The following is a 25,048-nucleotide window of genomic DNA, read 5'->3' as shown; positions in this document are numbered from 1 at the left end:
GGAAGGCTTTCAATGAATGCAGAGGGGTCTGGACCAGCTCGAAAAATGGGATGTGAAATGGCAGATAGAATTTAATACAGACAAATGTAAAATGTTGCACTTTGAGAGGACTAACTAAAATAGGAAGGGCCCAGGCCTGAAATGTTAGTTACCTTTTATGTGCGATGGATGGTGTGCAACCAGCTGAATTTGTCCAGCACATTTGTTTATTGCCCTTGACCCCAGTATCTGCAGAATTTATTTCTTAACTATGGTAGGACATGCATGGTGCACAGTAGGAGTGTGGTGGAACAGATGGATCTCTGATTTCAGATGCATAATTTCCTGAAAGTGGTGTCACAGGTTGATGGGGTCGTAAACAGAGCTTTTGGCACATTGACCTTCATAAAACAAAGTTTGAGTATAGGTGTTAGGATGTTGTGGTGAAGTAGACATTGATGAAGCCATATTTGGAGTATTGTGTGACATTTCAGTCATCCAACAATAGAAAAGATATCAGTAAGATTGAAAGAGTGCAGAGAAGATTTACAAGGATGTTGCCTGGATTTGAGGAGCTGAGTTCCAGGGAAAGGTTAAACTAGGTTTGATCATACCTTAATGAAGGACTCAGGCCCAGAACATTGGTTATGCATCTTTATCTTTGCTACATAAAGAATCCTGAATGACTAGCTGAGTTTCTACAGCTTTTTTTGTTCAAACTCCCTGATATTAATCATAGCTGTGGACAAGGATGGGAGTAAACAAAATTGGAATGTGTTTAATTGGGTGCAGAAGGGCTAATTTCCATGGTATAAGGCAGGAATTTGAGAGAGTAAATGAAGAACAGATGTTCTCATAGAAATGCACAGCAGAAATGTGGAGAATATTTAGGGACCACATGCGTGAGTTCCTGGATAGCTGTAATGCAATGAAACAGTCATTGGGTCAAACAATCATGGACAGCTAGTTAGGAAGAAGAAGGAATCATGCATAAGGTTTGGACAGCAAAAATTAGAAAGGGCTCATGAGAATTATATTTAAGGCAGGAAAGATCTTAAAAAAGGACTTGGGGGAGAGCTAGAAAGGGTCACAAGAAGACCTTAGTAAGAAGGATTAAGGAAAACTCTAAGGCGTTCTACAAAAGAACAAAAGAATGATGAGAGTGAATGTGGGACCAATTAGGGATAAAGGGGGGGAATGCGTGCCTGGAGGCAGAGAAGATGGGGAGATCCTAAGCTAGAGAGCGGGACCTTGATGAGTGTGAGGTCATTGTAGAACAGCTATGTGCTGAAATATGTTAAGGTTAAATAAGAGGAAGTGCTGGATCATTTTAAATGTATTCGGATAGTTGTCCCCAGGATCAGATGGGATATACCCCAGTAAGCAAGGGAAAATTATCTTTGCATTCTCACTGGACACAGGAGGATTGGAGAATGGTAAATGAAGTCATCTTGCTGAAGAAAGGTAAGAGGGTGAATCCTGGGAATTGTGGGCCCATGAGTCTTACACCAGAGCTGGACAAACTATTGAAGAGGACTCTTAGGGACAGGATTTACAAACGTTTAGAGAAGCATGGTCTTCTCAAGGATAGTCTGCATGACTTTGTGAAAGGCAGTTCATGCCTCATGAGCCTAATTGTTACAGGAAATTGATGAAGGTAAGGCAGAGGATGTGGTGTATATGGATTTTAGTCAGATGTTTGGTAAGTTCCACCTTGGTAGGCTCATTCAGAAAGTCATGAACCTTGGGATCCAAGAAACTACATTTGCTTGGATTTGGAATTGGCTTGTCTGCAGAAAACAGAGGGTAGTAGTAGGTGGAATGTATTCTGTCTGGAGCTCAGTAAGTAGTGGCATCTCTACGGATCTGTCTGGGACCCATACTTTTGATTTTTATTAATGACTTACAGTGGCCTGTTTCTATATCTTTGCAATGTATGAAGATACAAGAGTATCCAAAGGAAAACCCTTGTTGTTACAGGGAGAACATGCAAACTGCACACATACTGCATTTAATCAAGATTGAACCCAAGACGCTGGAGGCAGTAGCTTTACTAGCTGAACAATGCTGTCCCATAGATTGGAGGATAATGTGAATTATGAGTTTGGGAGGAATAGATTAAAGTGGTGGAAGCACTGATTGTAGGTATAAAATATCTGTAACTATGGTTAGTTATGGACGGTTGTTGTCTCATTCCTGTAGTCCTTCCTTCTGGGATCCTGGGTACTGTCCGCATTTATGGACTTGCTACTAGTGGAAGCCCTGCGACGTACACTTGATGTATCTGTGAGCATCCTGCCATCTGGCTTGTAAGTTAATACTTTTTTAAAATTTTGTTCAAGACAAATTAATCTTCCCATTTTAAAATTTAATCATTACAGTTTAAATTGTCCATGGACTATAAGAATGAGGGAATATTGCATTTTTTTTAAGGTCTCCACAAAAATGTTTGAAGAGAAAAGACTTTTATTAATTGATTCTTTCACAGCCTAAGAATGTCAATGTGATAAGCAGAAAATGAGGCAATTGATCGTATGAAGAAAGCTTCCATTAAGGTGTCTGTCTTTGAAATATAGGAGAAAGCCAAGCACCTATTTTGTCACAAGAAGTATGTACAAATTCCACAATGACAAGAATAAAAATTGGGTGAAAGAAGCCAAGAGCCTGCATTGGTAAATTATTCAGGAGCCTTTTGGAAAGAATGATTATCATGAGAGAATTTTATGTCAAGATTGAAAGAAATTTGGGTATGAGAGTAAGCATGGAATGACCAACATTTGAATAATTAATACATAATTTACAATAAATATGCTTCTTTGACAAAAGTGGCTTCCCTTCCACCTGAAAAACCCAACAAGGAAAATGTCCAACTGTGGCTTGCAAAATAAGTTAAATATGTGTTCAATCAAAGGAAAAGCCTAATCGCATTGCCAAAAAAAAGCAGTAAACCAATGCTTGGGAAAATTTTAGAATTTCGCAAAAGAGAACCAAAACAATGATAAGAAAAGGCAAAAAAAGCCAAAATCACCTTGTGTGAAACAAAAAAACTGTAAAAGCTTTGAGAGATATCTAAAAAAAAGTTGATTGGGAAAAGTTAATGTGTCTCTTACCCTGACAGGCTAATGGAGAACAACAGAGCAAATGAGAACCTGAAAGATATTTGCATTTTTTACAAAAAGTATTGAAAAAAAATTAACGTGACTGAAAATTGATTATTGCCCCAATACACAAGAGGCCCTTTCAAGTGGCCCAACCCCCCCACCCCAACCCTGTGTAAAGCAGCAGATTATTCCCCCTTGTGGCTAAATACCTACTTACCTGAATGTGCCCATTCCGCCTCCAAGGCACCAATGCCATCCCTCCTCGAGGAGGGATAATTGGTGGAGCACTGGGCTCTGTCGATGCATCTGAAAGTGCAGCCACTGTAAATGGCTATTTAGGGGCAGGCTGATGACTTTATCAGCCTGCGACCCAACTCCCTGCTGCCTGACAGCCCCCTACCCTACTGGACAGGGGAGGTCGACGGGGGCAGGGAAGGTTGATGGGGGCCGCCAGGGCAGGGGAGGTTAGCAGGGGACGTCATTGGCAGCTGGCCACTCTGGCACCTTACTGGGTGCTCAGTCTTTGGGGCTGGTCTGTGCAGCTTAAAATGCGGCATAGCAACGGTGGTATTCCCAACCCATAATCCCCCATGCAATTGGAACTGTTTTGGGAAAACACAGAGCGGTTCCACCTGTGTGGGGGATTATGGGTAGGGAAGACTGCCATTGCTGTGCTTCATATTTATGATGGGTGGCACTGTGGCACCAGTCGCCCTGCCTTCATCAGATGCAGAGGGCGCTTCGAGCCGCCTCTGGATATGAACAGGATGCTGGAGCAGCCGTTTAGGGCTGCTGCCTAAAAGGTGAGTTTATAGTTTTCAATCTACTCCTGTCACCGGCCTAAATTAAAGGTGAAGGGTTCACCTGAAATGACATGATGCGGTGTATTCCAGGGTTTTGAAAGAGGTGGCTGTGCAATGAAAATCGTGGATACACGTTTGTCTTCTTCCAAATTTTCATAGATTCTCAACCAGTTCCCACACTTTGGATGGTAGCAAAGAAAACCAACAGCTATGGATCAGATAGTCTGAGATTATTGCAGGGAAATGTTTGAATCTATTAATGAGGAAATGGTAACTGGGCATTCAGAAAGTAAAGGTTTAGCGGAGTCGGTGGGGCCATTTGAACGGAAATTTTGTTTTACAAATCTCTTTGTGGTTATTAAAGAAAATATTGCAAACACTAAGTCAGCAAGCATCTGTGGAAAGTGAAACTAATGTTTCAGGTTGAAGATTATCATTTGGAGGTTATGTTAAGCAGAATAAAGGAAAATCAATTATTATGGAGTATTTGAAATTTTAGAAGGTCTTTGTTTCTGTGCCATGTGTGTTTATTAAACAGAATTAGATAAAGATGCATAACTAATGTTTCGGGCTTGAGCCATGAAGGGCTCAAGTTTGAAATTTGGTAATGTAGCTATCTTTGCTTCTTTGCTATATAAAGTACACTGTTTAACCGGCTGAGTTTCTGTATCAGTGTGGCTTTACTTCATCGACAATGTCTGTTGACTTCAGTGTTTTATTTTTAGAATTAGAGCATTATAGACAAATCCAATCCAGAAAATCAACCAAATCTCAACCATTAGCAAAGTCCTGTGTAATGTGTCAACGAGAGTGCTATTGTGGCACTTACGAACCTACTCAGAAATGCCCACTTTGAGTTTGCCACAGCAACTCTGCTCCAGACCTTGTCACACTCTTGGTCCAAACATTTTCTGGATGACTAAATTCCATAGGAGAGATGAAAGTGACCTCCTTGAATCAATTGTGGCATCAACAGACACTGTTGTAAAAGGGAAAATACTCCAATTATTGGAGTCACATTTAGCATAAAGGAAGACAATTGTTGGCCATCTACCATCTTCAAGGCATGAATTGGTGGTGTGATGGCTTGGGTAAGAGTAATTGAAACAACTCTCAAGAAATTCAATAGCATCAGGACAAAGCAGCTGCTTGATTGGCAACCCTTCAACTATCTTGTCCATTCAATCCCATCATTACTGGTAAACAGTAACTGCGACATGTACTAAGTACAAAATGCTTGGAATTATTTGCTCAGGCAAATCCCAACAGCAGATGGAGAAGTTTCCTTGCTGGGACTCAACTCCACTCTGTAACTAGATCCTGGACTTCCGAACAGAAAGACCATAGTCTGTCCGGATCAGTAGCAGAATGTCATGCTGAGCACTAGTGCACTTCAGGGCTGTGTGCTCACCCCACTCCTGTTCATGCTACGACCCATGACTGCATCACCAGATACAACTTCTGCGGTGTCATCATGTTTGCAGATGACACAACAGGAGTTGGCCTCATCAGCAACAACGACGAGTTGCCCTACAGAGAAGAGATGGAAAATCGCGTGAAATGGTGCAAGAGTAACAACCTGAGTCTTAACATAGTCAAGACGAAGGAAGTGATTCAAGAGGCACACTGTTATCATTTTTTCCTAAAGGATCTCTAATTACAAGATTGCTAATTTTCCTGTCTCATTGCGCAGGTCCAAATCCAGGGTGGCATGTTTCCTTGTAGGTTCAGTATCATGCTTTTCAAGAAACCCAGCATATTCTATGAAATTTTCCTCAAGGTTGTGAACCTATCAGAACTTTTCCTTAATGACTTGATTGTTTTATTGTCATCAATAGAGGATGAGCAAATGTAGGTTCTTGGGAGTCACTATCTCGGAAGATCTTTCCTGGAACCAACACACCAATGGCATCATGAAGAAAGCCTCTACTTCCTCAGGAGTTTGCGGAGGAGTTAGTGGAGTTGTTCAAGTGAACCGGTACGGACTTGAAGGGCCGACATGGCCTGTTTCCGTGCTGTAAATGGTTATATGGTTATATGGATCGGGAACGACTTACCCTCCACAACACATCAACAACTCTGTAGTAGAGAGAATGGAGAGCATCAAGTTCCCTGGAGTTCATTTAACTAGTGATCTATGACGGACACTCAACATTTCTTCAGTTGTCAGGAAGGCACAACAGCGACTGCACTTCCTGAGAAGACTGAAATGGACAAGGCTACCGGCCACCATTATGTCAACCTTCTAGAGGAGCTCTATCGAGAGGGTCCTGGCTGGTTGCTGCAGAGAAATGGATTGGAGGTCAATCCACAGGACCATAAGAGTGGCAGAGAGCATCATTGGCATCTCCATCCCCCCCATCGACCTCATCTATGGGATCATTGTCTGAAGAGGGTGCGCAAAGTCATTGAGGACCCCTTCCACCATGCACACAGCATCATTCAGCTGCTCGGAAAAGAGATACAGGAGTATAAGAGGCAGCACCACCAGGCTGAGGATCAGATTCTTCTCGCGGGCAGCGAGAAAGATGAATGACCAAAGGAACTGCTCACACTAACTATCATCTGAGACTCGTATGCACAAAGCAATATTTATTTATTTACTTGTAAAAAAGGAATATTTATCCTGCATATGTATTGTTTAATGTCTGGTTGTGTGTCTGCATGTTTTGCACTGAGGACTGGAGAATGCTGTTTCATCTCGTTGTACTTGTACAATCAGATGACAATAAACTTGACTTGAATAACTAACCCCCCCCTGCCCCCCCCGCATAACATCTACCACCAAAAAGAGCAAAGATGGTGGGTTTATGAAAATATATATGGATATATATATAGCTTTAATAGAAGTCGGTTAATGACAGGAAAAAAAAGAGAAGGAATACATTAGGGTTTAGAGGTTGAGTAGTAGGGTGCTGCAGGAATTTTTGCTGAAGCCCCAGTTTTCACAGTCTATGTCAATTTAATAAATGAGGGGAAATTTGTTGATATTGGTTGCGTGAATGCAGAGATGCTTCAGAGGGATAGAGGCAGTTTAAGTGAATGGGCAAGAACATGACGAATGTAATCTAATGTGATGTTATCTATTTTGATAGAGAAGACAGAAAAGATTTTTTTTAAATTGTGAGATATTGAAAGGTTTATTTTACTGAGGGATTGGGGGGGGGGGGGGGTCTTTGCATATGAAGTAATTCAGGTTAATGCGAAGTTACAGCAAGTAATTTGGAAAGCAAACAGAAAAAGATGTGTTACTTCAATTATATTGCACCTTGATAAAACTGCATCTGGAATATTGTGTTTGGGTCTGGTCTCCCTGCCTAAAGAAAGATATCGTTGCATCAGAGGGACTGGAGCAAATGTTCATCAAATTGGTTCGGAAGAAGATGTGGAGAGTGGTAAAGTTTGTGTGTGAGGTGAGGTTGAGCAAACTAAACCAAAACGAGAGTTTGAAAAATTAAGGTCAATCTCATTAAATGGAATTTGAATGCATAGATGCAAATGTTGATGCTCCTCCTGGCTGTAGGGTCTTTAGAGCAGGGATTGCCATTTCAGAAAAAAAAGGTTTCCACAGTTCAGAACAGAAGGGAGAGGAAGTTTAATCACCTTGTATGTGGTAAATTCTTGGAAACCAATACAATCTAAAGTTGGCTCTGGCAACCCAGTTACTGAATATGTTCAATTCAGAAATGGTTAGAATTTTAGATATTCAGGGAAAACGATGGATATGGGGTTAATGCAGCAAATTGCTGTAGTTCTTAATCCTGCAAAGTCACTGCATGTGACTACCATTGGAAAATCTTGATGCTTAATTGTCTTATTCAAAATTGCAACTCAGAAGCAGACATGATGAATAAGAACATGAAAAATGTGAAAATAGGCTGCCTGGTCCTACTCTGCCATTCAGTGTCATGACTGATCTTAGTCTCACCACTACTTTTCTCCGAGTTCCCCATTATCCCCAACCTCATGGACCAAAAATATATCTCACTCTTCAGCATATTTGATCAATCAGCCTCCACAGTTCTGCATGTTAGAAAATTTCAAATTTTCACGATTCAGTGTGAAAAGTAAATCTTCCTCATTTCTGTTTTAAATACTGACCCTGTTATTCTGAAACCATGCCCTCTACTTTCAGTATCTTCATTGTTAAGCATCCTTAGAATCTTATTTCAGTCAGTAAGAACCCCCTCATTCAACTAAATTCCACCCTGTTATATCTTTGTCAAAGAAATCAACCTGGTCAATCTTCTCTGAACTGACCTCTGTGCCAGATTACTCGTATTCAGTGCTTCACGTATAAAGTGTTGCATCATGAAAATGTATACTGAAGCGCATATTACTGCTTACTACTTTAAAATAATGACCAATTTTTTTTGTTGAATAAAGATTTACTGCTTTCAACATGATCCTGAAGTTTGTGGGGCAGTTTTGGTCATACATTACATTCATATTGACCCTTGAGCAACCTCTTCCTATCAAAGCATTTAACTTGTTCTCAACTACTTCCATGTTTTCTGTCTTAACTGTTGTGTCTAGAAACCCTTCTTTGTTGATAACTTATTTCGTGAACTTGGAGAAAATTTCCTTGTTCTAATTGGAGCTTGTGTCCTGATTTTAATTTTAAATGCTGGTCCAGATTTATTTTGATGAGCACAAGCCCCTTACCACTTCCATGAAAAAAAAATGGATCCACTCTCAGCAGAATTTAATCATCTTGTTCATTTCTGTACCATCTTTAGCTTCAGATTTTTTTTCTGGGCCTTGTTACTGATAATTCATTAGTTTAGATCTATGGGAGCAAGGATGGCACATTCACAACATACATTGTAATTAATGTTCAAATTATCCTGAAAGTTCAAGGATGAAGAGATGAGCGATAAATTACTTGCTGGTTTGTTTTGTTTAATAAGCTAAAGATTGTAGGATGGAGGCAGGTGGAAGTCACATGGCTCATTGGACTTGTTCTGCTGCTCAATAAGATCGTGCCTGATGTTGTACCTTCTCCATTTTTCCTTATTCCTGGCTTTCTTGAACCAAAAATCTATGGCTATTGCCTTGAATAAACTTGATAACAACTTCTATCACTTTGTGTGGTGGAAAACCAAAATTCTAAACAGTGCTTTACTTCAGCAATACATATATATATGTCCCATTTACTTAAGAGATGAACAGAAAAAATGAGAGCAGGGGCAGCCCATTGAGCCCACTCCATCATTTAATAAAATTATTGCTGATCTGGCCGTGGGTTCAGCTCACCCTGCCTTTTCCCCATAACCCTTATTTCTCAACTGCTTCCTTGAATTCCAGATTCACTATGGGAAAAGCAGTTCCTCCTCATCTCAATCCTAAATCTATACCCATGAATCTTGAGGTTATGTCTTCAGAACAGTGCACAGCTTATACATTTTTAGACTTGATCTAGTAATAGGATGGCAAAATTGTTAAATTACAAAGGGGTGTCATTACTCTATATTCAAAGATAAGCATTTTATTGAGAATCTACATGAGAGCTTTTTCACAGAAGTATAAAATTACATAAAATTCACCTGGTTTTCTGACCAATGTTCCATTAACAACCTTATAAACAAATAAGCTGTCAATTCTTTGCAACATCATTTCAGTTACTGCATTTAAACACAAAACAAAAGCACTCTTTTTCAAAAGTAATTCATTGTGAAAATACTTGGAGATACTGAAGCATGATGGAACCAATGGATTTATTTTGGTCCTTATTTCATAATTTACATGTTGCTAATGTTGATGTTGCTCAGTGAACGGAAGCTTCCTGTTCTGAAGCTTTTCCTTCGTACGCTCCTCAGGTAGTTCCGATAGTAGATGACGCTGATGACTCTGGCCTGAAAGTGCTTTGACACAATGTAATACAGGATTATATCAAGACATGTGCTGAGGTTCATCAAGAATGTTGTAAAGATTGACCAGGCATTGAAATTGCTATGGTCAGGTTGTAACATTATGAAAACCAAACAGATGTGATATGGAACAAAACAGACAAGCACCTGAATGATGAGTGTGACGATGATTTTAATTGATTTTTCTTTTGTTTTTGGCTTCAATTTGGATGTTTTTCCTTTTATAAGACTATTGATAATAATGCAGTAGCATCCTATCATAATAAAGAGAGGCAGAAGAAAAAAGAAAATCACTCTAACATAGTGCAGACTGTTGACCATCTTCAAGTGAATGATGTCAAACATTTTCAAACAGGTGGTGAAATTAGAAACCCTGTCAGGATCATTCTTGGAAAACATGAAAGGAAGAATGGACACAATTGTCATAACCCAGATTCCAGCACAGCTCGCAGCAGCTTTGCCGATGTGACGAAGTTCCTTGCTGTGCTTGGGTTGCATTACTGCCATGTAACGGTCAACACTGATGAAAGCTAAAAGCCACAAGGCTATGCTTGGGTAAAATATAATGAGGGTGGCATTGATGCGGCAGAAGACATCACCAAAGGGCCAATAATTTTTCCCGTAATAAATCAGATGAAAAGGTAGCAGAATGATGAAAATGAGATCCAGTAGAGCAACGTTCATCATATATATGTTCACGGATGTGCCCTTTTTAGTGGTGCAGCTGAAGACCCAGATGGCAGTCACGTTGACAACCAGCCCAATCGTGAAAACGATAACATAAAAGGTAATTGCACCAATTCGGAACTCAAGGGGCTGCTGCTTGGAGAGGCTGGTGTTTTGAGATTGCATTTTTAAAATCCTGTTTTGGAGACTTTCATAAACCTGCAGCAGAAGTGTTACACAAAAAAAATAACTTTTCATAAATATGCTTTATAAAGTTTTTAAAATTAATTGACTGGCATTGGCATCACTGGTAATGCCAACATAGTAACGATTCCAAATTGCCCTTGAAAAGGTGATGGTGAGCTGACATCCATAACCAATGCTATCTGTGTAGTTTTTGTGTTCCAAAATATTTGTTTTGTTTCTTGGATTTCTTAGATTTATACCTAATGATGATGAAAGCATAGCAGAGCCTTCAAATACAGTATGATGTGTGAATCCTGAGGTACTTCACTGGTCACAGTCCTCCAGTGTGAAAAACTGCCCTCTACAACCACTCTTTGACTCCTATCACTGATTCGTAATTTTATCCAGTTGGCTATTTGACTTCCTATCCACGTCCTTTAACTTTTCATCCTAACGTACCATGTGGGACTTCATTAAATGCTTTAAAAAAAATCATAAATGACGCTAACATCTCCCCTCTTTGTTACCTCTTCAAAAATAATTCTATCAAGCTTGTGGAGCACTATTTCCCACGGACAAATCTATGCTGACTCAAATTTTCCTATGACCATCCTGTGTGGATAGATTTCTCAGTACCCTCTCCAGCCATGTCCTTACCTCTGATGTCAGACTAACATGTCCTTAGTTACCTGGATTATATTTGCAGCCCTTTTAAATATTGCCACCACAATTGCCATCCTCCAGTCCTCTGGAACTTCTCCTGTTCTCAGCAATGAGTTAAAAATGACTGTTAAGACACCAACATTATTTTTTCCGGCCTTGCCACAAGGTTCTGGAATGCAGCCTGGAGATTTATCTGTTTTAATAGCATCTAAAACTAGTAACAGCTCCACTTACTGATGCAGATGTGCACATGGCTCCCATTAGTTATCTCCCCCCTGCACCCCCCTCCACTCCTGCTTATCCTGTTTAACAATAAACACATTCACAAAATATTATTTTCTTCCCCATCTCCTCTGGCTCTGCATAAAGACGCCTCTCCTAATCCTTATTGGGCCTATTCTATCCTTTATTATCCTTTCCTTAATATACACAACATTTTTTTGGATGCTTCCTTGCACTGTCTGCCAGGCCATCTCATAACCTCTTTGGCTCTCTTTATTTCCTTCATTCTGCTCCTACATTCCTTATACTCTTTCAGGAATTCTCCCAAATCTGTTGGTCTACATCTGATATGCACCTTTTTTGTTCTGATCTGCACCTCTTTATCCGGTTCCTTTACATTGCCATTCTTGGCCATCTACCCTGTTGGGAATGTTCAACCTGAAACTTCCTCATCACACTCTTAAACATCTCCCATTTGGCAGTTGTGCTTTTACTTTCAAACATTTGAAACCAGTCAACTGTTGCAAACTCTTGCCAAATCACGTCAAAAGTGCCCCAGTTTAGGATTTTAATTTCTGGACCAGTGTTATCCTTTTCCATAACTATTTTGGTCACTGATCCCAAAGTGTTCTCCTAATGATATCTCAGTTACCTGACTTGCTTCATTCCTCAGTAGAAGATCCAATATTGTCCTTTGTAAGCTTACCCACATATTGCTGTGGAAAGTTCTCCTGGATACACTGAACAAATGTCACTCTATCCAATTGCCTAACATGTTGGTATTCCCAGTCAATATTAGGGAAATTAAGGTCACCAACAAAACAGCCCTGCTATTTTTATGGACCTCAGCAATCTTTCTGCATCTTTGTTCCACTAACTTCCAGTGACTTTTTGGGGCCAAGAGTATACTCCCATCAAGCTGACTGCTCTTGGGTTCCTGATTTCCAGCCACACTGCCAAATGAGATACTTCTCCACCAATATCCTCTCTAAGGACTACTACAATTTTTTTTCTTTGACTCATATTGCACACCCCCTCCTCTCTTCCCACTGTTCCTGTTATGCTGTAACTATAATACCCGAGAATATTGAGCTTCCAGTCCTGGTTCTTCTTCAACCAGATCCTCATTATAGCTACATTATTTCATTTTCTTATACCTTGAGGAAGTGCTCAGGCCTGAAAAGTCAGTAATATATCTTTACCTCCTATGGATGTTGCAAGATTGGCTGAATTACTTCAACATCTCTGTACTTTTACAACAATCGTAGCATGTGCAGACTTTTGTGTTTACTATCCATGCCCTAATCCCGTCCACTTTCCACGTCAGGCTTCTTGAGTTAAAATAAACACAAAACTTCCCTTAATGTTTGACCTGCACCATTCTGTTCTGTTTCAAAGCACTTAGTTTGCCTTCCTTGCTCTCCTTATCCTTTTTAGTTTCTCTCTCTCCATCTTGGATCCTCTTGCTAGACTAGTTTAAAGCCAGGGAGTATCTACCAAATCTCACTGCCAGAATATTGGTCACCCTCTGGTTTAATGCGAAACCTTGTCTCTCTTGTACAGGTCAGCTCTGCCCAATAAAAGATCCCAATTATTTATAAATCTGAACCCCTTGCTCCTGCTCAGTTCTAGAGCCATGTGCCCTATCCTTCTATTCCTAGTTTCACTGACATATGGTATTGGTCGTAATCCAGAGGTTACTACCTTGGAGGTCCTTCCTTTTTTTCCTTGTCCTAACTCTCTATATTCATTTTGCAGGATTTCATTCCATTTCTTCCCTACATAACTGGTTTCATTGTGAACCATAGCTTCTGGCTGTTTTTCCTCCCCTTTAAGAATGTTGTGGACTGGATCTGAGACATCACTGACTCAGGCACCCAGGAGTCAACATACCATCTGGGAGTTTCGACTTAGTCCTGTTGTTCCCTCTGACTATTGATCCCTATCACTATCTCTCTCCTTTTCTCCCGCATTCTCTTCTGTTCCTCAGAGACAGACTCCTTGCTAGAGACATAGCTGCTGGGACCTCTTCCTGGCAGGTTACATAGAGGGGTTTGGCTAAGGAGGGTCCTGCTTTCTCAGGCTGGATGACTCTTTGCAATGGTCACCCTGTCTGCAAATTCATGAAATCTCATCTATTATGTCATTGGTATCCTGAATGACCTGCCGAATGTCCAGCTGCAGTTTCAGCTCCATGATCTGGTCAGTCAGGAGCTTCAGATGCATGCATTTCCCACAGAGTCGTCATCAGCGATACTGGAAGATTCCCTGACTTCCCATGTCCTGCAGGAGGCGCAATGGACAGCCCCCAGTGCCATCTTGTCTGCACTAACTGTTGAAAAGCAGTTGTCTAAATTTTATAAATAGAAGTTGCTATTTAGTCTGCCTCCTTCTAAATAAACTTTTGTATAAATTGAGGAACTTTATTTAGTGAGGGAAAAATAATATAGCTAACATGTTGAAGAATCTTGTCAGAGTGTTAACAAGAATGGTTTGATATGGAACCAGGATGAATGACCAAAGGTATACTGTATCAGGCTACAGACTCGGGAATCTGGAGCACAAAACAGTCCGCTGAGAGACTAGTTTAAAGCCAGGGAGTAACATCAGTGGGAGAAAAGGAATTGTTGATATTTTGAGTGGAAACCCTTCAAGACTTGATGAAGAGTTCCAACTTGAAACTGTAATAATTATTTTTCTCTCACTAATGGCCCTTGACTTGCTAATTTCCTTCAGCAGATTATTTTTTTTTTAATGCATGACCTAAGTATTGGTTTAAGGAGGCCCTTAAAATGGAGTGAGTTATGAAATGTAGAGAACTCATGGTAAGCAACAGGATTTTAAAGCTTATAACAACACAACGCATGTTTCTACGACCCAAGTTTAGATATTTTGATCTGTTGATGTTGGTTGGAGAAGAAACATTGGCCCAAGGTAAGAGGGTGAACTTCCCTGCTGTTTGAATGAGGCTATAGACTCATCAATGTTCACTTGAGAGAACAGATGATTTAACATCTTGAAGATCTTTTGTTTTGCTAGTAACTCCAGTTCTTGAGACTCTAGCCACACCTTTGACAAGGTTCCACATGAGAAGGTTAGTTCACTCTCAATCACATGGATTGAGGGTGCCCTGGCTAATTGGATTCAAATTTGGCATGCAGTAAGGAGTCAGGAGGTGGTGGTGGAGAGCTGTTTATCCATATTGGAGGCTTGTGATCAATGGTGTCCTGTAAGCATCAGTGCTGGGTCCTGTTTGTCATTTTCATTGTTCATTTGGATAACAATGTAATTAAAATGCTTGCTAAGTTTGCAGACAACACTAAAACTGGCAGTGCAGTGGATATTGAAGATTACAGAAAAATCTAGCTCAACTGGGGAAGAAAATCAAAGAATGACAACTGGAGTTTAACTCAGACATGTGTGAGTTGTTGCGTTTTAGTAAGTCAAACGAGGGAAAGATCTTGAAAAGTGTTATAGAACAGATAAGAAGGGAGCAGGTAAATATTTTCCCGGAGGTGGCAAATAAGGGTAGTGAGGAAGACATGTGATAGGCTTGCCTTCATTGGTCAAAGCATTGAGTATAGGAGTTGGAACATCAGGTTACAACTGGAGAAGATGTTGGTGAGGCTACATTTGGAGTATTTTAGTCAGTTCTGGCTGCCCAGTTGTGGGAAATGAGTAATTAAGCTGAAAGGGTATAGATAAGATAGATATTATTGGGACGGAAGGATTGAGTTACAGGAAGAGCTGGATGGGCTGGGATGTTCTTCCCAGGACTGTAAAAAACAGGAGAGATCTTATAGAGATATTTCTAAAATCAGGAGGGGTATAGATAAGATAAATAGTCACAGTCTTCTTCCCAGGGTAAGAGAATCTTAAACTACAACTTAAACTTAGAGAGGGAAAGATTAAAAAGAGATCTGAGGGGTGACGTTTTCCATACAGAGAGTAATGGGTATATGGAATGAACTGCCAGAGGACCCTTTAGAGGCAGGTACAATTATGATATTTAAAAGGCATTGCGATAGGTACTTGGAGGGAAGTGGGCCAAGCACAGGCAAATGAACAAATTGGGCCAAAGGGCTTGTTTCCTCCCTTTCCAACTGACTCTATGTCTCTGAATTAGGGCTTGGATAGAACATTTTCAAAGCTGAGAGCACTAGCAACTAAGACTGATGATTTTAACTCTGGTTTAATGTGGCTCATTTATTAGCACCACAGTTTCAATTGTTGAGTTTAAAGATGGGGCAAGTTTTAACATGGGTCTTGAAACAAATAGGATCTATTTACAGACTCCATTTCAAAGATGACAACAAAACTAAAAGTCGGCTCAAAAATGGGTTAATTCTCCAATGAAGTGAAAAGTGAGGATTTGGAACTGAAGTCAAATCTTGCACAAAATGTAGCCCATCACTTACAGTAAAGTAGTCCTCCAGATTTAATTGGCAAGGTAATTATTTCACCTTCTCCATTGGTTAGGAGTTGTAGTTTTACTGCATGTGGTTCACTTCACAGGCAAGTTTGTACTGTCCAAGGTTCCAGAAAGGAAGGATGATACTTTCAACTTGAAACTGTAAAACATTGAGTGAATCATATTGGTATAGATATTACTATGACAAGACATGCAGAATGTGCCAGACCCAAAAATTTTTTAAAATATTTTATTTTTGTTTTTTTTCCAGAATTATATATAGTGACATTTTAAATATACAATAGATTAAACGTTTTCTCACAAACACAACAACAAAAGCAAAACAGTCCCTCCCTCCCTCCTCCCCTTCCATACATTCAGATCCGTTCACCGTCAAGAGTTTACATTGTATATAGAGTACAGTTGGGGAAACTGTTTTTGTATATATAATGGTTACTTTTATACCCTTTTTTGTTCCTTTTTATTACTGCATTTTTGCCCCTATGGCTGCACATCTTTACAAAATTGTCATATTTATTCTTTAAGTTATATGCGATTTTTTTTCCCATAGTAGACAGCTGTTCATTTCCACAGTCCATTGTGCTATAAGTAAAGGGGAGTCGGACTTCCAAGTGATTGCGATACATTTTTTGGCTACCACCAGTGCTGTTTTTATAAATGAGATTTGATCAATTTATCGCTTATTTCCATGAAATTACCTAATAGATATAGCTCTGGGTCACCTGTGAAGGCAACTCCTGTTATCCTGGTTAATTTTTCTACAATTTCTTGCTAAAATGGCCTCACTTTTGCACACAACCATGTAAAAAATTTCTGTCTCATTCCCACATCTGAAATACATCTCTGAAATTTTGGCTTTTGATCTGTGTAACTTTTGTGGGGCAAGAAATAATTGGTGTAAAAAAAATTATACTGAACCAGTCCATATCTTGCATTTATAATTGATGTCATGCTGTCCTTACACCAATTTGATCAGATTCTTTCTGAAATCACCACACCCAAGTTCCAACTCCTATCTTTCCCTTGACCTCTGCAACCCTGGTTTTGCACTTGCACTCTGGAGAGCATAGTACATTTTTGTTATAAATTTGGATGTATTCCTCATCCAAACCATTCATTCAGTTTCACTAATTTCAGGTGGGGTCAACGTTGGTCCTCATCTAAGAAGAAGATCCCATTTGCCACTCTGTATTTGTGTTTTAATTGTTCAAAGGACATGAGTTCCTTCCATGTAACAGTCCTTTATATATCTAAGAGCTTTGTCATACCACAAACTTAATATTCTATTGCCCATGTTCATAGGCAATAACACATTTTTACACAACTTTTATTGATTTCCATACAATTTTTCCTATATTTTCATTAATTTCTTGCCACATTCTAATCATGTGTATTAGAATGTGGTTTTCTATCTTTTTCTTCAGAGATTTGTAACTCCATTTTCTTTCCCCTCCTCCATTGAGTACATTCCCATTTGAACCCAAGATGGGGATTGTCTTCAGTGAATAAGGCTGTGAGAAATCTAGCCTGTGCAGCTAGGTAATATTTTTTTTAAATCTGAAAGTCTAAGTCCTCCCAGCCCAGAGTCCCATGTCAGTTTTTCAAATGCAATTTTTGGATTCTTATTATTCATAGGAACTGTCTAATATGGTTGTATAGTTGCTTTAAAAGGTTTTTAGGTAACGGAATAGGCAGCGATTGAAAAGGGTATTAGGTTCTTGGCATCACTTTCATTTTGACACAGTTAACCCTTCCCACCAAAGTAATTGGTAAGTCTCTCCATTTCTGTAGGTCTCTTTCAACCTTCCCAAGAAGAACATAATTTAATTGGTACAGATTTTGCAAGTTATTTTCTGTTGCTATTCCAAGATACTTTATTCCATCCGTCTTCCATTTAAGTTTACTTCCTTTTTGGTATCTTTCATATTCAAAATTTGTTAATGGCATTATCTCACTTTTATCCATATTCATTTTGTAGCCTGATAGTGTTATGTAATTTTTCCAAAGATTTAGCTGATTCTGATAGGTACAATAGCACATTATTGTCGAATAGACTGAGTTTGTGTTCTTGCCCTTTAAATCCGGATCCCTTCTTATTATCTCCACCAGCAGTTTAATCACTAAAATAAAAAAAACACTGGGTTCAGGGGGCATCCCTGTCTACTCGATCTACTCAAGGGGAACACTGCTGACATCTGATTATTTGTTATTATTTTTGCTTGTGGTTTATGGTATAAAGTTTTTATCCAATTTATAAATATTCTGCCTATTCCAAATTTTTCCACTGTTTTAAATAAAAAGGGCCTTTCCAAACAATTGAATGCTTTTTCTGCATAGATGGAGACTGTAATACTTGGATTTCATTCAGATTTAGCCATGTGCATTATATTAAATAATCTTCCTAGACTATTTGAGGAATGCTTTCCTTTAACAAATCCTGTTTGGTCTGTATGATTCAGTTTGGCAAGAATTGTCCTAATCTATGAGCCAATGCTTTCGCTGGTATCTTATAATCAGCATTAAACAGAGATATTGGTCTGTATGACAAAGTTTTTTGTGGGTCCCTATTCTTTTTTGGTAACACTGTAATAATCGCAGTTGAGAATGACTCAGAGAGGGCCTGTTGGACTAGGACATCCATTGAAAGGGACATAAATAATTCTTTGAATTGTCCATAAAACTCAGGTAGAAATTGATCCTCTCCCAGTGATTTATTAGCCTGAAGGGTGCCCAAGGCCTTTTTGATTTCTTCTCTTGTGAAGGGAGTATCTAATTCTATCCTTTATTTCTCTTCCAGCCTTAGAGGATCGATATTCAGCAAAAATTCTTCCATTTCATTCTCATCTCCTAGTATTGTTAATTTCTTTTTGCTTATATACTAGAGTTTCTATTTTTATAGCTTTTATCATTCTTGATGACTCTTCTGTTTTAATCTGCCAAGCTAAAACTTTGTGAGCCCATTTACCCTACTCATAGTATTGTTGTTTAGTTTTTAATATAACTTTTTCTGTTCTATGTTTGTATTGTATTATCTTAGCTTTTTATTCTCCTGTAATCTGTATTCTTGTAGTCCTGTTCTTTGATTTTTTTTCTAATTCTTTAATATCCTTCTCCAAACTGTTTACTTTTGCCATAGGTACCCTCTTAAGATTCTTCGTATAGGATATAATTGGTCCCCTAAAATATGCTTTAAATGTGTCCCATATCAGAAAACTATTATGAATAGACAGCAGATTTGTTTCACAAAATATTTCTTTCTTCTCTTTATAAATTCACAAAAGTCTGTTCTTTTAAGCAATGTAGTATTGAGACACCATATGTATACATTCTCTTGCTTTTCCATTGTTGCTATTGTTAATATTAATGGAGAATGGTCTGCTAGAAACCTCACTAGACATTCTGTTTTTATTACTCTACTTTTTAACTGGGCAGGCATTAAAAATAAGTTATTCCTCCAATGTGAGTTGTGCACCCTTGAGTAAAAAGAGTAGTCTCTCTGTGGGATTTAATTGCCTCCATACATCGATAAGATTTAGATCTTTCATATATGTAATTGTGGTTTTTTCTGCTTTTGTCCTCGTTATTATTCTTGCTGATTTATCTAGTATTGGATCCAAGAAGAAATTAATGTCTCCTCCAACCAATATATTTTGTCTTCCCTCTGCGTTTTTAAGAAGATATCCTTCATAAAGGCTTCACCTTCAGAATTTGGGGCATAAATATTCATAAATATCCATGCTTTACAATGTGCCATTACTTACCTTTCAGCTTGATCAATCAAGGTTTCTTCTATTAACCCTGGTGTATTTTTATTAATTAGAATAGCCACCCCTCTTGCCTTGGAACCAAAGGAAGATGATATTATTTGTCCCATCCATCATCTTTTTAATTTCTCAGGTTCTAATTGGGTAAGATGTGTTTCCTGCAAAAAGATTATATCCACTTTTAATTTCTTTTAGTATGCAAAAACTCATTTCCTTTTCACTTCTTCGTTTATTTCATTAATATTAAGACTAATAAATTTTAGTGTTTTATCCATATCCAAATATTAGTATAACAATAATATCTTCCCAATTATCTATATACTGTCGTTACATTTCCCTATTAAAAGACATTTCCCCTTTAAGAACCACACACACATCCTAGCTCTGATGGTGATGTTGACAATAGTACCTGGATGGCCATGATAAAAGCCTGTGGGTTCTTTCGAAGAAGAAGAAACCCACCCTTTAGCTCTATCTTTTAAAAGCGCTCCTCTTCCCCCTCACTCCCCCCACCACCAAGTCAGAGTTCCCACCTTGCTGCTTTCCTTACCACCTTTCTGTCTTTTCAGAACTCTCCATATAAACCAATGTTTTTTTTCTTTTAACCGTGAAAACAAGATGGCTCAATACTATTAGTACAAATAAAAGATACATCTTTCATTTAGTCCTGTTTTGAAATGGTCTTTTCAGTACTTTCAGCTGGTGACTTTAATCTTTTCATAACATTGCTTAAAATTCTTCCCCTTCTTTATTCTTGAAAATTTGTGGATTACCTTCTGAGATATCCACCCTCAACATTGCTGGATAAATCATTGAATATTTAAAGTTTTTAGATTGCAGTTTCCTCTTTACCTCATCAAATTCTTTTCTTTGTTTGACCAAGGCAGGGCTAAAGTCTGGGAAAAACATTACATGAAATAGGAAATAGGAGCAGGAGTAGGCCATTGGGCCTGCTCGATGGATTGTCCACCACTAATGGGCCATTATTTGTTTTTGAATATTCATATGCTGCTCCCAAGATTGCATCTTTTTCCCGGTAACTTAAAAGTCTTACCAGGACTGGTCATGGTTGCTGTTCACCGGTTCTTCTCGGTCCGAGGGTCTGGTGGGCCCTTTCAATTTTCAGCTTTGCATTTAACTTATTTTGTCCCAGAATTTGTGAGATACATGTTTCAAAGAAACTCATCATGTCTTTTCCTTCTTTCAGTGCAATGATTCTTACATTGCTAAAATTTCCATATTATCAATCCTGTCCATTAGTCCTTTCTTTTCTGTGTCCCATATTTTTGCTTTTTCTTCCAGTGCCTTCAGCTTGTCTTTTGTTCTGTCCAGCTCAGCCTCTGAATGAGTCATTCATTCACATAAGTCTTCCACAACTTCTTTAATTTCCATGTCCTTCTCTGTTGTATCTTTCATTGCTGGTTCCACACTCATAAAACGACTCCATAAAGTTTCCATCATGTTCAGGATGGAGGCTACATCTTGTGCTGACTCCCCAGCTCCGCTGGCTTCAGCTGGTCCCAAGACCCCTGCTGAGTTACTCCTCATCAGGCTTCCACTCGATGTTCTTGGCTGAGCTGTTACTTCTTCAGTTTTTATTTTGGGTTGCCTCGGTCATTTAGTACTTGTTTTATCTATTTTTGCCGATAAAATTCTGGTTTTTGAGCTTTTAAACCATCTTTTTAATACTTTTTGTAGAGAGTTCTTTCAAAAAAAACTTCTGCTTTGCTCATTAGCATGGCCGTGCCCCTCTGTGTTAGACCTAAATTAATGTGTAATGGATTAAAAATACATTGTTTATTGCTTAATAATTATTAATAATTACAAAATCGATTAATAATAAATTGTTTATTGTTCTTCTACACTTAGCTTATGGGAGTCATTGGTAAAGAAGATATTTCTTGTCTATCCATAGTTGTGATATTGTCCCCCATTAATAAAGTTTTGAGGAATTTTATCATTGTTTATACTTACCCAATTTTAATTCAAGAACAAAAATCTTGTTCACAGCAACACCATAATCATAGAGTTTACTGTTGATTTTTTGGAAGGGGTTGCAGAGAGACCTTGCATCTCTCTGCATTGATGGGGCAGAAATACAGAGGGTTTGTACATTCAAGTTCCTGGGAATCCGCGTATCAAAAGACCTCTTCTGAAGCCAGCACACCAAAACCATCATGGAGAAGGCAAACTTTCACTTTCTGAGATGTTTGAGTATACTTGGCATGTTGTTGAATATTCTATCAAACCTTTACATGGAAAGCATACTGGCTGGTTGTATTGCAGCCTGGTTTGGTAACGCAGAAAGCTGCAATCGGTAGAAAACTTAGTCAAGTCCATCATAGGCTCTGATCTCCCATCTATTGAAGACATCAATGTGAGGTGCTGTTTCAAGAAGCCAATGTCAGAAACAACACCATGAATGCTCATTGCAACCTCTTCTCACTGCTACCATCCATCACAGGCTCTGATCTCCCATCTATTGAAGACATCAATGTGAGGTGCTGTTTCAAGAAGCCAGTGTCAGAAACAACACCATGAATGCTCATTGCAACCTCTTCTCACTGCTACCTTCAGGAAGTTGGTACAGAAACTTGTTCGAGAACAGTTTCTTTAAAACATCTAACAGGCTCTTGAACCTCCCCTTACTTCACTAATCATAGACTATTCCAACACCACAAAAAGATTGTCTGTGCTAATGTAAAATGCCACCTTTTTATCTTGCACTACTGGTAACTCTGAATATTTATTATCCATCTATCTTTTGTATTTATCATCTCTTTTTAATTTGATATGATGGTGTTGTAATGCTTTTAACAAAGCTTCGCTTTGGCTGCAGCAACCTAAGAATTGCAGTGCATCTGTATATTGTACAGTGTATCTCACAATAAACTCATTATTAAGATTAATCACTGTTTTCAGTTCCTCGTATGGATTAACAAGCTGAATTGCCCACAGAACAAAACTTTCTCACTGTACATCGGAGTGTGTAACAATAAACTTGAACTAGATCTAATCAATGAGGGGGAAATTGTTTCTTTATGTTAACAAAACGAATGTTTTATGAAATCAAATCCAATCACAGGTACACAGAATGGGAGTTATTTTCCTTCTCTGCAACTTCCTTTATTTGGTTAGTTTCAATGTGAGTGGCTACCAGTTGTTTGTTTCTGTGTCATTTTGCTAGATGATTTAAGAATCAAGACATTGTAAAGCACACATCTTTTAGTTTTTTTTGGTACTATTGATGAACCATTAGTTGTAATTTTGAAAATAGTTTTGTAAAAATATTGAATTGAATCTGGGCAATACATCATCTCAAAGTTGTTTAAGTGAGAAGAATATCAAACTCTTCTGTCTGCCCTACCTTTGAGAGAGATCTATTTTAATTGAAGTCATAAAAGTAATTGTTAAAGTGAAAGTTGAGAGCACAGACCAAGTTGCATATTTAACAGTCGTTTACAAATTGGCATATCAGGAAAGAAAGAATAAAAAGATCTGCATTGCTTGCCTTGTTTCTTTCAAAGAGTCCATCAAAACTTTATACCAATTAAATGCTTTTAAAACTGTTGTCTCAGTGGTGATGGACAAAATGTGGCAGCTCATTTGCACATCTCTGCCATCAGATTTCTAAATGGACAGTGACTCACAGACACTTTCTCACCTTTAGCAATAATTTATATATTTTTCAAATGTAATTTATAGAAATATTTGCACTGTAATGCTGCACAAAACAACAAATTTAATGATAATAAATTCTGATTCTGAAAAAGCTCCTAGAAAGATCACTTAGGTTTCTGCCCACTTTCCTCCACCTCAGGATGGTGCCTGTGAAATTTTCATGTCTATTTGAGAACACTTTATCTGGAAAATTACATCTCCAATGGAGCAGTGCTCATTTTATGCTGTCTTGGAATACCATCCAGGTTGTTTTGTTTGGACTTGTCCATATTGACTCACGGTGAGAATGTGCAAGATTTGAGAGTTTGATTGAAATCAGGATTCAATTGCAGAATGAATAATTAAAATTTGAGGAATTCCATGTAAGCCACAAAACAACTTTAAAGAAACATGAGCAATGCACAACACACAACTCAGGAGATATATTGTAATGTGTTGTAACGTATTGGTGGAGATTGAAATTAATATCCAGTTTTTCTATGCACTGTTCTCAAGGATCTTTACGTTAAAGTTAACGAGAGCACAAAAATACAACAATATTTTCAACATATTCTTACCTTAAATAGCCAAGTTAGATTCAGATTGAACATATAATTGAATGTAAAGGAAATATGTCTTCCTCTTTTGCTTGAGGCTGTGTCAACAGAGATCAAAAATAGTGGTGAACTGTTTGCAGATTTGTAGGGGCGGAAATGATAGCACTAGTACTGTTGGGAACTGTGCATCAACTTTCGACATTTGTGGCAGAGACTCCCCCTTCCCGTACAGGCGCTGTTGAAAGTCTTTCATTTGCATATCTTTTTTTCTTTGTTTTTTTTTATTGAATGGTTAGGTGCTAAGTTTGTGAGAGAGTTTGGATGATAATTACCAATCCTGAGTGAATCAATGAAATAATAACTCTCCAATATTCATCGGCTTGAGATGTATTTACCAAGGAAATACATTTATTATAATCTCCTTCTTTGAGAAATGGGGGGACCTCAAATAGAAAACTGAAAATAATAAAGCTTTTATTTTCTAGGTTGTATATAATTGTGTGTAGGCCATTTATAAGTCCATATTGTCAACAGGAAATGTGAATAATTGGAAAGTATTACAGCTACATTTCCAGACACAATTAGATGTTGACTCTAAAGTACCTTGAGGGTTTTTTTTCTATCACAAATGGCAAAAAAAAATTTCTAACATTCTTAACATTAGCTCTTTAACTTGATTTAACTTTGGCGATCTAGACTAGATGTTGAGGCATTATAATTGATGGTAATTGTTATGAAGCCAGCAGTTTGAGGTTTGAAATTATGCTTAGAGAGTAGAAGACAAAAATAGAGCTGGTACACCAGCACTTTATTGAGGAGGTGGTGCACTGTCTGTCCTCTCAGCTGCAAGCAATCCCATTGTAAAGATAAAATTTGTTTTTCTTTGCTGACTTGAACAATAATTAAAAAAAATACAGTACAACTCCAATTATCCTAAATGGTCGGGACTGGGCCTATCTCGGATAAACAATATTTTTGGAGAATTGGTCGTTTTTTAAGAACACAGCCCAGTGGCAAAAGCAAATCACTTGTAACAGTGTTTAAACTCCAACAAACAACAAAAGAAAACAAGGAATAAAGTTTAAATCTCACCAAAAAAAAACCCTGTACAAAATAAGATAAATCCAACACAAAAGACTCAAAAT

General features: G+C 38.3%; 2 protein-coding genes across 6 annotated transcripts in view; one reads left to right on the top strand and one right to left on the bottom strand.

Moving 5' to 3' along the window:
* The window catches only part of ubac2 (UBA domain containing 2), a 256,211-nt gene that overhangs the window by 51,470 nt on the left and 179,693 nt on the right, over positions 1-25,048 (top strand). For all 3 annotated transcript variants that reach the window (XM_069890517.1, XM_069890516.1, XM_069890515.1), the window contains exon 4: positions 2,182-2,288. In XM_069890517.1, the coding sequence (XP_069746618.1) occupies positions 2,182-2,288 (107 nt within the window). The remainder of the gene's footprint in view (positions 1-2,181; positions 2,289-25,048) is intronic.
* On the bottom strand, positions 9,356-24,046 carry gpr18 (G protein-coupled receptor 18). 3 transcript variants are annotated; one of them, XM_069890519.1, is made up of 5 exons: positions 23,925-24,046; positions 20,741-21,448; positions 19,684-19,844; positions 15,954-16,061; positions 9,356-10,638 (listed from the first exon to the last, which is right to left on the bottom strand). In XM_069890519.1, the coding sequence occupies exons 4-5, from the start codon at positions 15,960-15,962 to the stop codon at positions 9,625-9,627; spliced, it is 1,023 nt and encodes a 340-aa protein (XP_069746620.1). In that variant the 5' UTR covers positions 15,963-16,061; positions 19,684-19,844; positions 20,741-21,448; positions 23,925-24,046; the 3' UTR covers positions 9,356-9,624. The 3 variants fall into 3 exon arrangements, with proteins under 3 accessions (XP_069746620.1, XP_069746622.1, XP_069746619.1); XM_069890521.1 differs by lacking the exon at positions 20,741-21,448 and having other exon boundaries at positions 15,909-16,061; XM_069890518.1 differs by lacking the exon at positions 20,741-21,448.

This window comes from Narcine bancroftii, chromosome 7 (genome assembly GCF_036971445.1).
Source record: "Narcine bancroftii isolate sNarBan1 chromosome 7, sNarBan1.hap1, whole genome shotgun sequence".
NCBI classification, from domain to species: Eukaryota; Metazoa; Chordata; class Chondrichthyes; order Torpediniformes; family Narcinidae; genus Narcine; species Narcine bancroftii.
This window is presented reverse-complemented; position numbering and strand designations above follow the sequence as displayed.